The 16,424-nt window shown below is 41.4% G+C and overlaps 1 protein-coding gene across 12 annotated transcripts in view; it reads left to right on the top strand.

Moving 5' to 3' along the window:
* Nucleotides 1-16,424, top strand: part of FOXP1 (forkhead box P1) — a 598,032-nt gene that overhangs the window by 361,054 nt on the left and 220,554 nt on the right. For all 12 annotated transcript variants that reach the window (XM_079934807.1, XM_079934808.1, XM_079934799.1 and 9 more), the window contains one exon: nucleotides 5,985-6,169. In XM_079934807.1, coding sequence (XP_079790933.1) covers nucleotides 5,996-6,169 — 174 coding nt within the window. In that variant the 5' untranslated portion in view covers nucleotides 5,985-5,995. The remainder of the gene's footprint in view (nucleotides 1-5,984; nucleotides 6,170-16,424) is intronic.

Here is a 16,424-nt window from a genome sequence, read left to right as displayed (position 1 = left end):
CTTTGTTCGATATTCGCTTTGTGGCAGTGGTCTGGAACTAAACCTGCAACGTCTCTGAGGGATGCTTGTGTAGGAATTCACAGTCTCTCCATTTTTAGAGTTGTCCTCTTCCTCCCCCACTTCCTCCTTTCCTCCGTCACTTCCTTCCTTCCACCTTGCCATCCATCCTTCTTTTTTTTTTTTTTCCTTCCTCAGAGCTTCTGTTATCTCTTCAAAATGCATGCCATTTTCCTTGTGTCCTCACACATGGATGAACAATGAGAAAGAGGATTTTTCTTCTTTGGGTGGAGGAGGACCGTGTAATCACTCTAGTCAATTTCCTAAAAAGTGATTTCACCGTTAACTTTTCTTCTCCTCTCCCCATAGACGTAGAAATATATTTTACAAAACTATGTTTAGTTTAATTTACACATCCTTTCATGAACAGACCAAGTTCTTTAAGGGCATTTATTCTGCTTCATATAAATAATTGATCAGCCAAGTTAATTTACTTCTGCCTGACTTGGTCAACCTTAATTAACTGCCCTGGAATCGAGACTGAACTTTTTGTTAGCTTAAAATCTTTCACAAGCATGATAACAAGGGCTTTATTTTCCTTAAATTTTCAGCATCAACACTGTAACCAAGGAAATAATCATAATAAGAAAGCATTGCTTTCATTTACTATAAATACATTGGCCAGGATATTATGAATTTTCCAGAATACTTCCAGAGAGCAGCTCTGTTGGCAATGACAATAAATAAGCACGCTAAACTCAGTTCTTATCCTTCCTACAAGTCCCTCCAGCACAAAAATCGATCTTTTGAAATCAGTAGCTCTGTAATGTTTCCAAGCAAGACGAGAAGCGGGCCATTTTGGCTTCCTTAAGCTTTCCGACATCTGTGGGATTTGTAGCATCAGCTTTTGTGAGGTTGTGTTGAATGGATCATATGTGATTTAAACACGCCCCGCGCCTTCAGAGAAGCCATAGAGAAAGTCAGAGGAAGGTTGGGCTTTGTTTCTCCAGAAAGGACTCATGAGTGGGTGTGGCATGGCCGTGCCCTCCAGGTGCCGTGTCTTTCCTATTCAGGCACATTGGATGGTTGTGCGCTATTTGTTGTTTTCAGTTTGTCACGAGCAAAGCAGTTCATTGGTTTTAGGGTGTCCCAGAGGAAAGCGGAGGTTATGCACACGGGGTGCCTGGGACAAGCACGGAAGAATAGAGGGTCCAGCATGCTATGTTAGAAAACACAGATGCCTCTCCCATGACTTGCTTTAGGTGATGCTAAAATTGTAAAACTCAGTAGAAAGAGACAAAATACAGTGGTTCGCTAAAGAATGCTGACACTTTCAGCTTTGTATTTTATATGCTTTTCTTTGTCTACCTGCCACCCTCACTGTTGTCTTTTTGGGTTTTGACTTTGTTTTCTTTCCGTCCGTGTACTCTGCATCACCACCTAGCACAGGACTTCGCAAATGGGAAATTCTCTCACCGGTTTTTGAACGGACAAGTTCACGTCTGCAATGGGGAGTGATTCTGGCGGTATCTCTTCCTTAACCTGCTGTGGTTTAGTTTTCTTATCTGTAAAATGGGAATAGCATTCCCTGCTTTTTCTCCCTCAGAGAATTCTTCTGCGTTTGAAAAACACATAAGAGGGCTTTGTAGTTTGTGCAGCATGACACAGATATAAAGGCTTATTAAATGGCTTGGAACATTCCATAGAAAGAAAGAACTGCCAGGCCAGATATTGTTAGAAATGTTCTTAGACATCGACACTCCTCATTTTTCACATGTGCTTTTCAAAAAACCTGTTTTCTCCTGATTGGTGTGGGAGATTATGGGAAAATTTAAATCTTCCAACTGACATACTACTGTTAGCACTTGACTAATTAAGGACATCCTCGGACCAAAATAATCCTTTATGCAATTTTGGTCCCAAAGCCTGCACTCGCACAAACCTGGTTCGCAAGCCAAGCTGCTTGGCTTGATGCCTGCAAAACTTGTGCTGGAGGACTTGGCAGTCTTCTTTGGAACTGCATGGACCAAACCCTTCTCATCAAATTGTGCACTGGGGATAGTTCGTACTCCACCCACCATGATGGTGTCAAACTCCGGAAACAGGAGCGGGGACTCTTCGACCGACACCTGTCTTCAGGTCTGGGGTCCTGATGGTCACGTGGTTTGAAAGCAGCATTTTACCTGTAGCTCTGCCCCCTGAGGACAGGCTGTTTGGCTAAATATATCCCATTCTGAGGGCAGGTATAGAGTTTAGGTATGGACAGTGTTTTTGTCTTTGTGGGGTGGGAAACCCCTGTAATGGACAGGCTTTCTGGAAGGTTAAAAACTTTTTTTCTTTAGCTATGCTTGTGACATATCCTAATAATTAAATGGGTTTCCTTGCTCACCACTAAGACAACCGTTCTCTTCCTTAAATCCCTAAACACTGTCTTTTCCTTCGCTTCTATATGCAGGGGCAAGTTTGTGGCAGAGAAACTGAAATGTTGGGGGGAAAAGTACCTGCGTTTGACAGATTTATTTATTTTTTGGTGATAAACTAGGTACTTGCATTTTGCCTGGTTCTTGCATACCGGAGAAAGTTTTAGCTGTTTTTTGGTAGATTCTTTACTCTGCAGACAGTGAGACTATGAACACAATTTTTTAAGGACTATAATCACTGAAATATCTGATCTAAAGAGACGAGAGTGAATCAGCTGTTGTGTCTGAGTTTGTTTCCCACCTGTTAACAAAAAATGCCATTCTTAATCCAGTTCAGTATTGGATTAACTTTAAAAAAAGATATGTCTTCTGGGTTTATGAAGTTTGTAGTTACATTGGATAATACTATGCACTGAAAGGAAATAAAGACAGATAGGACTTTTTCTGCTCTAATTTTTCCATTTGTTTTTTGTACGAGTTTATAGAAAAGAGACTTAAAACCAATCCTAGCAAGAAGGCAACCTCCTCTAAAGATGTCCAGAGTGTTTAAATTTCCCTGTTGTCACATATTTCACGTGTGGGGGGAGAAATCTGCAACACTGGTGGTACACATGTCTTTCCATGATTTGAATCAATTTGTTTAGAAGTTTTCTGCCCTTCTTTTTTAAATTAGTTTTTACTAATACAAAATTGTATAGTTGATTTACAATGTTGTGTTAGTTTCTGCTGTACAGCAAAGTGAATCAGTTATACATATTCATATATCCACTCTTTTTTACATTCTTTTCCCATGTAGGCCATCACAGAGCACTGAGTAGAGTTCCCTGTGCTATACAGTAGGTCCTCATTAGTTACGTATTTTATATATAGTGGTGTGTATATGTCAATCCCAATCTCCCAACCAATTTATCTCCCCCCGCCTTTTATCTAGGATTGGTGTTTCATATTTTACTGAAGTCTTAATTATACGGGCATTTCTCAGCTTGGGCGTTTGAGCTGCCATTTTCCTTTAGTGACTGTTGTTTTTTCTGGCCTCTCTACTTGAAGTGTGACCCTGGCATCTTCACTGTTTGCCTTCCCCCACCTCACCTCAACTTTAAGAAGACACATCAGACTGAATTTCTCCAAATCTTGGTTCCACCACTAGTGGCTATGATATTTACTGGGCAAAATAAAAGAAGTTTCACAGAGCCTTAGTTTTATCATGTAGAAACTGGGGCTAGGAATTGTCCTGAGAACTAAACTGGAGAATACATATAAATCCCCGGGACTGACACAACACTGGTGATCAGTAGGTGGTCACAATTGATATTAGCAAATATTGTCTTTCGTCATAATTGGGCATCTTTACTGAGAGCTGAATTGCCTCCTTGGGATAATGGTTTTGTACCCAGAGAGCAACAAGGAGTGCGAAATGTGTTTACACAAAGGCCACATTCTCTAGCGACTTGCCTTGGACTTACAGTTGTCCTCCCTCATCCACAGCTTTGCTCTCTGAGGTTTGTTACCCTCAATCCAAAAATATTAAATGGAAAGTTCCAGAAATAAACAGTTGTTAAGTTTTAGATTCCACGCCATTCTCAGCGTGATGAAGTCTCACCATCCTGCTCCAACCCGCTGGGAGTCACCCCTTCGTCCAGCGTTTCCCACCCATTTGTCACTTAGTCGCCATCTCGGTTGTGTCTTAGTATCACAGTGCTTGTGTTCACCTATTACACCTTAAGTAAAGTAGTAACGTCTGCTTTACTTAATGATGGCCCCAAAGTGCAAGACGAGTGATGCCGGCAATTTGGATGTGCCACGGAGAAGCCATAAAGTGCCTCCTTTAAGAGGGAAGGTGAGGGCTTCCCTGGTGGCGCAGTGGTTGAGAGTTCGCCTGCCGATTCAGGGGACGTGGGTTCGTGCCCCGGTCCGGGAAGATCTCACGTGCCACGGAGCGGCTGGGCCCGTGAGCCATGGCCTCTGGGCCTGTGCGTCCGGAGCCTGTGCTCCGCAACGGGAGAGGCCACAACAGTGAGAGGCCCGCGTGCCGCAAAAAAAAAAAAAAAAAAAAAAAAAGAGAGAGAGAGAGAGAAGGTGAAAGTTCTCAATGTAATAAGAAAAGAAAAAAAATCACATGGTGAAGTTGCTAAGATCTATGGGAAGAACGAATCAAGAAAAAAGAAATTCGTGCTCGTTTTGCTGTCATACCTCGAGCAGCAAAAGTTATGGCCATAGTGCGTGATAAGTGCTTATTTAAGATGGAAAAGGCATTAAATATGTCTAGCAAGATACTTTGAGAGAGAGAGACCACATTCACATAACTGACATTATAGTAATTGTTGTAATTGTTCTCTTTTCTTGTTAGTTATTATCGTTAATCTCTTACCATGCCTAATTTAGAAATTACACTTTGTCTTAGGTATGTATGTATCGGAAAAACCATAGTATATATAGGATTCAGTAGGCATCCACTAGGGATCTTGGAACGTATCCCCTGTGGATAAGGGGGGACTACTATATATATCTCTTTTTTTTTTATTTGATGTTTAGTACTTTCAGATTCAGAACTTTTCTTCGGTCTGCCTAGGCAACATTTTCTCCAAAACAAACATAAGAAGGCCCAGACCTTTCAGGCCTTAAACCAAGCTAGAGGTTAGGAATCCAGTATGAGAAACACCTAACTTTGAATGGGACTTCTCAGGAGAATTTTAACCATAAGGCAAAGATAAGAGTCTGAATTTGTTTAGCTTCTGAAAAGTGGGGAGTTTTTTTTTCCTCTCCCTCAAAGAGGCCTATCTTATTGGAAAGGCCACTTTTGAAGAGTTTCAATACCTGAATGAGTCCAAGGAGTGTGAATCAGTAAAATGCTTTTTGGGTTTTGAGTGTAAGGGTTTTCAGCACGAATTACCTCAGGGGAGCCTATTGGTAATGTGCGTCATCTCCTGGTAGACTGAATTTGCAGAATATTTCTCTAAGAGTGTAACACACAACACAGAGCCTGCACATACTAAAATGTAACGTTACACGCTGAACAGAATGACTTACCAGTTTTTGAGCAAAAAAATATATAATAATCACAAATATAATCACAGAAATTCAACCATAAATTCTAGGTTCACCTGAAAATAATTGTTCTCTTCTAAGGGGAAAAAGATAACATATAGAGAACAATACTAGTTCTCAGAACTAGTTCTCAGAACAAAACTTGAATTTGTTTTTCTCAAGTTTTTAATTTAATTTTTATTTTATATTGGACTCTTGTTGATGTACAGTGTTGTGTCAGTTTCAGGTGTACAGCAGCAAAGTGGTTCAGTTATCCATATACGTACATCTGTCCCTTTTCAGATTCTTTTCCCATCTAGGCTGTTAGAGAATAGTGATAGAGTTCCCTGTGCTCTACAGTTCCGTATTCAAAAACTAGGCAATTGGACCATTTCTAAGGGGTAACGTGAGTGAAAGGAAATGACAACTGTTTACAGATTTTGGCAACACTGAAGGCAGGGCCCTTCTCCTAATATACAACAACTGTGCTAACAGCTGCTTTTTTCTTTCTCCCCGGCTCCCTCCTCAAAATCCTTCTACCAGGTTTTTGAGTCATGATGCAAGAATCTGGGACTGAGACGAAAAGTAACGGTTCAGCCATCCAGAATGGGTCAAGCGGCGGCAACCACTTACTAGAGTGCGGCGGCCTCCGGGAAGGGCGGCCCAACGGGGAGACGCCGGCCGTGGACGTGGGGGCGGCCGATCTGGCCCACGTGCAGCAGCAGCAGGTACTGAGCTCTGGAGCGGGGGCTGTGGCGGGCGGTGGGTGCCGATGCTACTGCTTACCCTGACGTTTGACCGCTGCGAATGTCTGGTGCTCACCAGCTCTCTGACCGTAAGCACCATCTTTGAAGCCACTAGCGCAGCAGGGCCCCAGTGACTGGCTTTAAGAGACGGAACTGCCAAGGGCTTGAGAAGTAGAGTCTTGGAAGCCCCCTCTGTCTTGGGGAATGGTGGTTGAAAATGAGGTTGGGTGGACCTCTGGCCACTTCCTTTGAGCCTCTAATGTGTCAGCCTAAAGTTTAACTACTTGCAATAAAACAGATCTTTGGAGAAATGGTTCCCAGTGCTTGAATCAAAAAAGAAATACATAGACTTATTAAGCCTTATGATGAGAGAAACAAAATAAGGGATCAAGGATGAAAGAGAAATGAGGGCTATAAGAGAGGAAAGTAGGTGACTTAGGAGAATAGAAATAAATGGAAATACCCAAGCAGAATTGGGTAAATAACAAGACATCAATAACATAGGCATCGGGGTAAGAAAGTGCTTGCTGCTACCTGGAGGAATTTCGGGAGATGGGCCACTTACAACTGTTTCTTACATACATATGGCAGTTGGTATGTGACTAAATCCTGTTAATGTTTTAAACGCTCTCTTAGTGGTGGCTCCCCAAAATGCACATAAGTTGCGATGTATTCATTCTGTTATATCCTTTGTAGGCATTTAAGTGGGTACCTGGGAGTGACTGGTAAAATATTTCCAAATGGTAAAGGGTGTGACCCAGAAAATGGCATTGTGTGGCCAGTGTTGACGCAGATTCGAATAAGTAAATAGCATTTGCTTGAAGATAAGCATTGTTTTCCCAGCTTCTCTTGTAATTAGGAAATATTGTTTGTTAATGATAACGGATGATGTTTGTTACATTTTAGTGTTTGATTCATTTATTCAGTACAAAGTAATGGTGCCATTTGGAAAAAGGTGTAAAAAGAATGGTGCATCTTTGGACTTTCGAGTGAAACGGAAATTGTGCTGGGGAAGAGAAAGAAAAACAGAAACCTTTTCTCAAACCATTTTCTTGGAATCTATATCAGAGAAGCAAGGCAGTCCCTCCTTGTTTTAGGGATATAGCCTTTGACAGGCTCTAAAACATGTCTTATTTTCTCCTTACTAAGAATTTTTTACAAATAAGGAGCCATTAGATTGTTAGTCTATCAGAAGTTGGTGGAACCAGCATGAGACAATGGAATCTGTTGGGGAAAGATACAACAGAGAGAAAGGGGACACTAACAGACAAGCTAAGGTCTTAATGCAGAGGACTTGAAGTGATTTAATCTCTCTTTTAGTGGCAGCTCAAATCCGATAGTGCCTGCTTCCTGGGCATCACATCAGCTGGGATTTATGATGTGTGTTGTGTATAAACTTTGGGCACTTGCATTAGCGCAAATGGCCAAATTCCACCCAATGCGGTTATTGACAAAACCTATCAGTATATGGTAGAAAGGAATCCATGTGTTTGTGTGTGTATTTGTTCATTTGATATTCTCAGATGTTGATGGTTCTGTTGAGAATAAAGAGTTGGTAATTTGGTTTGCCGTTTTCTGTGCCCTTACCATACAGAAGCCAAGGTCAACTGTTTCTTTTTTTTTCTTTCTTTCTTTTTTTTTTTGTGCGGTACGTGGGCCTCTCACTGTTGTGGCCTCTCCCGTTGCGGAGCACAGGCTCCGGACGCGCAGGCTCAGCGGCCATGGCTCACGGGCCCAGCCGCTCCGTGGCATGTGGGATCTTCCCGGACCAGGGCACAAACCCGTGTCCCCTGCATCGGCAGGCGGACTCTCAACCACTGCGCCACCCGGGAAGCCCGGTCAACTGTTTCTTTATGGAGTGGTTGAAGTGGGGCTATTGACTGATGTGGTATGAACCCCGAGTAAGTAGTATTTAGATTATGTTAATTGGATAAATGAAAATAAACTTCTTCTGATTTTTATTTGAAAAACTGAAAATCATCCACTATCTCAAAGTCGTAAGCCAGCCAAAAACTTTTATACCATCAACACACACACACACACACACAGCCTGACCCCACGAACAGCAACCACAAGTTGACCTCACAGAAGAAAGTTGTATACATGCATATTAACAGCATCTTCCTTGAAAACCATCAGTAGCAAAATTAGTTATTCATGTCTTTCCTCTTTATCTCGGCTGTGACCACTTTGGAAATTATGTTGTTATGGGTTATTGGTATAAAGGTCAATACCTTTTGATTGTACTTCGAAGTGCTTTTAATATTTTTATAACAATTTTATTTCTAATTGCCAAGGACATGTTTTGGGAAGGAAGAAAGCAGTTGGGTCTATCATTGTGGCTAAAACCCCACGTATTGTGCTTGGCAGGCCTTTTTGGTCTTTTAAAATAAAATACTGACAGCTGTGTGACTTCCCTAAGTGTATGATGAGGCTCTTAACAGGTTGTTGGGGGGAAAGAAAATCTGTAGATGAAATAAGAAAAAAACCCCGACAGGATTGAGAAAAGTTTTACGGGACTCGCATCATCAGTTTTCTAACAGACTGAAAACTGCTACAATTAAACAGTTCGGAGAAATCCGAATGTCAGCGTGATGGATGTGGGTTGTTTTCGTCATTTTTATTCTACAGGTTTTTACTTGAAGTGAGAATACCAGCAATGAGAAAATCACAGCCATGCTGAATTCATTACTGCGGTAGTCACACAAAACCACGGATAAAATTTCAATAACTGCAGGCCACAGTTGAGTAAACAGTTGCACTGAAATTTAATTCCTGTTGACTTTTCCCCCATTCCTCGCCAGGGGCACATTCTGACTCTGTAGTACAAAGACAACAGGGGTTACAGCTTTGATTAATGTAGGACAGTGGAAGAGAATTAGAACTGTAAAATATGTTAGAAGTCCATGGAACAAAAAGATCTGGCTTAAAAGGACTTGGTATAAAAATGAGTTAATTATGCTGTGTATGAAACTGAAATGTTCTAGGATTTTCCAGTTGCACCAGTACAATCATTGACGATATAGGGAGAATTTTTACCTAGTGCGGGGATTTAAAATACATAAACGCAAGCCTCTCTGTGTTTGATCGATATTACCAAAGATAATTACGAATGAGAGCAAGTGTCCTTTCAGGATGGAGGGCTTTGACGAAGATTCGCTGTGAAGTGAGTGACTTCCGTGCTGGGTTTGGTCTATAGGTTGGTTAAATCGGGTCCAAACAGACTGTACTCTGTGTGTGTGTGTGTGTGTGTGTGTGTGTGTGTGTGTGTGTGTGTGTGTGTGTGTGTGTGTGTGTGTGTAATCTGGCTTTTACATTTTCTCTTGAAAAATCAGCAGATCTGGTAACTGTGGCCAGTATTCCTACAAGGGTAACGATTGTTGGGAGGTGAATTGCTACTAAGTCAGGGAGCCTATAGCCCGGCAGTCAGCCTGAGTTCCCACCCAGTACCTTTGCTGACTTGTACCCTCTGGGCAGTGGAGTTGGTGATTCTTTTCTGGAAGTTGCCATCATCACTCAGAAGCCATCGGCCAAGGAGAGGTGCTACCATTAGCTGGAGGAGCCCGCCCACACACTCACAAACTGTCTTCCTTCCTCAAAACTAAATGTATTATCTCTGTAATGTTTCAACTCTACTTGTATCTGGGGCATGAAACTCTTATAACAATAGTTTTCTAATAATATAATTTGATAATGCTTCTGAACATTTTCTTTTTAGCCATTGAATAATTCTTTACCCAGTACCATCACTGCTTTTTATTTCCTATTATCCCCGTCCCATTTCTAGGTCTGTGAAAGTCCTGTATTGGATATGGACTACTCCATTATGAAACTCAGCAACAAATACTATTACCAATTACTAAAGTTTTTTTTTTTCTTTCTTTCTTAAAGAAAGGATTTTAAAATGTCCAGAGCAATTTCACAAACTGTGTGGATTAATGCATTTTAAAAGTCTTGAGTTTTAGAAAGCAGGATTTTATTTCCATATTGCTGCAAATGAGAGCTTTTTCAGATAAGCATATTACATAGAGCATAATGTTTAGAAGTTTCTCCGTATACAGCATATGCTGTCAGGTCAATTAACAGAATGCATACTAGAAAATGTTTATTCAATAAAAATGAATAGCTGTTAAATAAAACAGCTATTTCTTAACAACATTCCATTTCATGATGGGCTTTTTTTCTTTTCTTTTTTTTTTTTGGTACCACCTGGCACTTTTATTGTCTGCAGATCCGTGTAGGGAGAGCGTTGCTTGCTAGAGTGTTGAGGTGTGGCTGTCGTTTTATGTGAGAAGGGCAGTTTAGAAGTAGTCTTGTGAGAAGAACATTTAAAAACAATAAACTAAATATGGAATTCAAAGATATATTATTTGGAGAGTGTGGACAAGTGATGTGTTTACTTCATTATTGCTTCTTTGACATTTGGTTTAAGGTGTTGGACCTTCTAGCCCAAAAGACGTACATGTTTCATGTTAATAATTTAAAAGAAAAAAAACAGTCAATGACTATTAAGGAGGTACGAGAAATAGAAAGGATAGGGAGCTTCTGCAAAATCATGCACGAGAAGGAGGGGGATCCACTGGGTTGAATTTTGCCAATGAGCCATTGAAGGAGGTAAAAGATGAGTCATTACACAGGACCAGAGACACTCAGAAATTCTTCTCTTCGTTGTCAAAATGGCAGAATGAATCCCTTCCTTTAGTTTTTTTTTGTTTTTTTTTTTTTTTTGCGATACGCGGGCCTCTCACCGTTGCGGCCCCTTCCGTTGCGGAGCACAGGCTCTGGACACGCAGGCCCAGTGGCCATGGCTTACGGGCCCAGCCACTCCGCGGCACGTGGGATCTTCCCGGACCGGGACACGAACCCGTGTCCCCTGCATCGGCTGAAGTTACTAGTTACTAGTGGATATCGAACAGAACAGGGAGAATGTCCTACCAACATGTCAAGTTTTAAGTGCCTCTGTAAAAAACAGTGTCTGGAAGAAATAGCTGTCAGTGTTTGGATGGGCAGTACGGTTGTATGATAGGGGCCCTCCCTTTGTTTCTCATTCTCCCCCATCTTTCTGTGGGGGACCGTGTTAAATTCCAGAGGCCATCCTTTGCTTGTTTACGCTTCTACAGAGGGAAGCCCAGGTGATTAGGTATGTATCTGTAGGTGCAAAGATGAGGCGTCAGTGGCCAGTTCAGCCTTACCATTCTCTTTTTCTTTGAAAAAGGTTCCTTATGAAGTCTGTAGGGAATCCCCTCAAATTCCCATTGTAGCAGCCAGGGACTGTGTCTGAAAGGGAGGGTCTCTGGACGCCACTGGAAGGGTAAAGATGTTCAGCATCTTTGTATCCTAAGAGGGAAGCTTTCAGAAGAAAGTACAGAAGAAGAAGAGATTATTCATCTTTATTAGGTGCCCTCATGGGGCTGGGGACTGTGATAGGGGCCAGCGCCTTCCTTCACTCATAGATAAAGACCAAGCTATAGTTTTCGATCATAAAATTAAAAACAGTTAAAGGAATCGCTCTGCTCAGATAGCCTCTTCTGGGATACAAGGTAGAGTTCAAATACTATAGACGATATTGATGGTCAAAAATATTTTGTAGGAATCAATGCCACCAACATGTTAGCGAAAATCAAACAAATTGAAACGGAACAGACAGGAATTCAGATAATTCCTACAAATAAAGAAAAAGCAGCCACAACAATAACGGACTTGTGCTTTTTCTCAATTCCTTTTGTAGCTATTTCTGGAAAAGGCATCTTTCCCCCTGAATGCTAAATTTAGTTCTCTACTCTGTTGTTTAGGTCTGCCTTCCATCCAAATATTGTTGTCAAAGATTTATGTAACCCGGGATGTGAGCCTTGTATGAAATTCTTTCAAGTTCTGATTTCTGAACAGTTGTGTGTCATTCATCTCTCTCACTGAAAATTAAGATGGCCCAGAAAAAAAAAGAGTCGAGTACATAAGAGAGTGTAGTCCTAGAAACCCGGATGCTGCATTTCACCGTGAGTGAAGTGTACCTTCACTCGCAAGGCATTGCTCCTTTGGGAAGGTAATTTTCAGCCCTGACCTGTGAGCTAAGAATAATAGTAAAGAAAAAAATGCTCCCTATCTCTTGTCTAATCAGAAATCTTTTTGAACTTTCAGGAGGGATGACTTTAATGGTAATTTGTTGACAGAGTAGCTTGGGTGATTGCAAAGAGTTTGTTTTGCACAACTGGCAGGCTCCTATCTGTTCTCTGAAGGCAGGCAACCTACTTTGCTGTTTTGCAAGTGCCTGCCTTTATTGACAACCAGTGCTGAACAGGCAGAATTGGTGTGTTTGTGTAATGTAAACCTATAGCCCGCCCGATGGAGTCTAGCGTCCTTTTAGGTAGCGTACAGATTGTTTGATAAAAAGGGTTACAAGGTGACTGCTTTTATGACAAAGTAGAATAGCAATATAAATGCAAGTGGTGGATGAAGCAGGAGAGAAGGAAGTTTATGTAGGAAACTGAACCCCATATTAGAAAGTTTCTTTTCATCACTTGGTCTTTGAACTCACATCTATTGTAATCATGAAGTGTTAACTTGTACCATTCCAGAGACCCTGTGCTGAATACTGTGTTTGATTTGGTTTGTGGAAATACAACTGTATTTTTTCTTCCCCCCTCTCTCACACGAAAATGTGGTGAAGAGAGTTTCACGTACTGGCCTGGCCTCAGCTTTGGTTCAAGGCGGCTGCTAAATGGACTGCAAAACACGTCTTAACTTTGTTTCTTAGCTTGCAGTTTCTTGAAATTCATTAATTCATTTGTTTGCCTATTTTCATTTCGTCTTTATGGTGTCACGCCTATGTGTGATGAAATGTGGGGACCACATTGCTATGTGAGGTGCTGGGAAAGTATGGGAGCATCACTTGAGGGTCTCTTTGGCTGGAGCCTGAAAAGAAAGCCTGGAGGGGTGGGAAGGTGAGTAGAAGCTGAACTGAGGTCAGTTTGTGGGAGGCTTGAGTTCCTAAGCCAGGGGGAGGTTTCCAAGCTGAAAAGAAAGGCCATCCAAGAGGTGGTAGACTGAAGGTAAAAAAGAAGGTTGGACCCGGCCTGGCTTGGAAGGAAAGAGATCTGGAGAGATTAATCGTAGTTCTGAGGCCATTGCACTTGGTCCTGGATTTAGCAGTGGGACACCAACCCAGGCCTTCTGTCATTGAGGGTACCGTGTTGTTGACCCTGCCTCGTTCCCTGCATTTCTCCTCCTGCCTTGGAAGCCCTGGGTCAGCTGTCAGCCCCATAAGCGCAGGAATAGGCCTTTCTCATCCCCTGATATTCATTCCTCAGCACAGAGCACAGTACCTGGCGGAGAGTAGTTCTTAGCCTCTGTGAATGAATGAAACAGAAAGAGAAAGGAAGGCCTGGGTCACGAGCAAGCATTTCAAGGGCATGTTGGCAAATCGACACTGCCTTTTGGAATAGGAGATGTGGGGGCATCAAGAAGTGGGAGTTATGAGGGGTGATTCAAGATTTCCAGTCTGAATGACGGGCAAAACAGTGCACCGTGAAACAAAGAGAGAAGGGCAGCGGGAGGAGAAGCCAAGCTCCTTTCTACCGGTTACTAATCGGTTATTATGATATGATAAAGAAGGCACAAACATAATTTGTAAATAAAGGGTGGATTTATTTTGGAAAAGTCCCGCTTTTGTTTCAAGGCTGTTTAAAAAAAAGACACCCTCCTATGTCACTCAAACTCGCTACTTTGATTGTATGTGTTTATTCAGATTAAAATTATCGAATATTTTCCCTTTAGCCTCTGCCAGTTACTAATGAGTATATCTTCCAAAAGTCACATGGGAAGTGCTGATAAACTGCTTGTGTTCCTATTGATCAGGGAATGCGCTTATCTCTCTTCGAGAACAAAACTACCAAGTTAGATCTTTGATAAAGTGTCTCATATTGACACAGGTTTCTTAGATGAATTTGTTTTTTTAAGGTGAAGGGAGTGCCTGTTGTGTTTCCTTTGTTGGAAAAACACAATGTGTAATTATTAAACAGTTGGTGCTATTGGAAGACCTATTTAGGAGGTATAGATTCAACTGGTGAGGGAGAGCAGGGCTTGTTTGTGAGTTGAAGTTGAGCCCTGCGTAGAGGTGGGTGGAGGGAAGGAAGCTCTGTTCTCTTTAATCCTTCTCGAGAGAGTATTTTCCAGTATCTTCTATATAAACTGACAGTGCAAATACTGACTTCGGAGGCGATAGGATTTTTTATTTTGTGAAGTTGGTAACCCTAAGGTTCTCCCTGAATTAACTCTGTAGGCCCATTTTTAGACTGTGCCTTTGAGACTGTACCCAAAATAAAATGAACTTCCTGACGCAGATTCATCTTCCGCAGAGTTTCCTAAAGTAGACTGTTTATTACACCCTTTCTCATCCACGCAACCATAAGTAATTGTCAGAATCATGTCGCTTGTCAAGAGAGGCAAGTGTCAGCTGTTCTGAAATCGGCGTTTTTATCACTGTACCTTCCCTCACCCCCAACACCCCTCTCTCCACATTGAAGGGAAGGTGACATGATGTCTTAGTCATTCAAATCCAATAACTTTTAATCTGAAGGTTAAGTAGTGAGATATAAACTAAGAGATGATAATATCAATTTTATGTTCACTGAAGGGCACAGTATACCTCTTTCTAGTGTGGAGGGAAAATTGTGCGTAAAATGTCTTTTGCTTCTCAACAGCAGAGCTGGGCCTCTGAGAGCCAAAGGAAGAAAGAGTTTTGGAAAAATTCAATAAAATAAGACGTAACATCCTAGAACAGGGCAAAAGTAGCCTTTTATTGTTGTAATGATTGTGTTAATTTTTCAAGGTTGCACGGTAAGAAGTCGTTCCATCTTTATAGCCTCTTGTATTGACTCCTGTTATCCTCTCTAAGAACTCAGCACCCTTTTCAAGGTTAAAGACTGGGAGAGAATGACATAATGCTCATTCTTTCCTGACTATTTTTGGTCCTAATGTGTACGATAAATAATACTGTGATAATATTGCTTAACTTGCCTCATTTTTTTCCCTCCTCGTGATGATATTTCCATTTCCACGCAATAGAAATTCAACATGCCAAGGTACTAAGTGAAAATGCCTTGGCAACGTGCATTTTGATCATGATCTGCTGATTTATTTCGTTAGATTTACACTTGTCTTACAAACACAAAGTTTGTGCCGTGTATTCTACGGATATGTTATGGGCATTTATGTACAGGCTTACTGTACCCTTAATATGCTGTAAGAGGGAAAGAAAGCATCCTGCATAAACTGGGTATGCGATATTCCCCGTTATGATTGTCAAGATGATATCCTGTAATGTAGTGATTCACAATGATAATTGTCAAGATTGCGTTCTGGAATTATTTTAAACCTGTCTCAGCCATTCATTACCCATTACCTTTTTTGGGTAAGTTCTAGGTACAAAGCACTGTCTTGAACCTGCAGACCATACTGTGGGTCGGGGAACTAAGGCAGAGGCCAAATCTGGCCTGCCACCTATTCTTCGAAATAAAGATTCTGTTGGAATACAGCCATGCCCCTTTTTTCTCTGGTCTACAGCTGCTTTCTCCCTACCACAGCAGAGGGGGGTTGTTGCAACAGAGAACGTGTGGCTCACAAAACCTAAAATACTTACTACCTGGTCCTTTACGGAAAAAGTTTGTTGACCCCCCTGGATTAGTGAATGGCAGACGTGGCAAGATTTGCCTTCCAGAACCTTCTCCACTTACTGTCAAGTAACAAAACCGAAGGATCGTTCCCTCCTTTTTTTCTAAAGTATCCATATATATGTATATATCTCATACTTTAAGACTTCTTTTGCGTTTTCTAAAGTGGTAAATTAACGGGTAGTTGTCATCATACCTGCAGGGTTGCTTTCTAATCCTCTAATCCTGTATACATCTTACAAATGAAAAGTTTTGGCACAGTTGGTGGTTAGAAGAATAATCAGCCAGCCTACTAAGAAAATGGAGGGTGGGACACTGAGGGAGTCACTCGAAGAGCAGACATCTTTGGCCGTGTTCTCCTACCAAAGAAAATTCGCATTAAAAAGTAGCATATCTTATATTCGCAGTCTCTTGGTTGGCTAGAAGATGCAAAGAAATGTCCTGAATATCTCCCTGCATTCATAAAGTTCATGAACTAATTGGACTAGAACAAGACATAAACATGTACATTAAATACTAGTAACAATTTCAAAGCACATGAAGGTAAGCTGTGGAAGAGATGCAATTGATTA

Source organism: Stenella coeruleoalba (genome assembly GCF_951394435.1).
Source record: "Stenella coeruleoalba genome assembly, chromosome: 10".
Classification (NCBI taxonomy): Eukaryota; Metazoa; Chordata; class Mammalia; order Artiodactyla; family Delphinidae; genus Stenella; species Stenella coeruleoalba.
The sequence above is the reverse complement of the archived record's forward strand: the minus strand, read 5'-3'. Positions and strand labels throughout refer to the sequence as shown.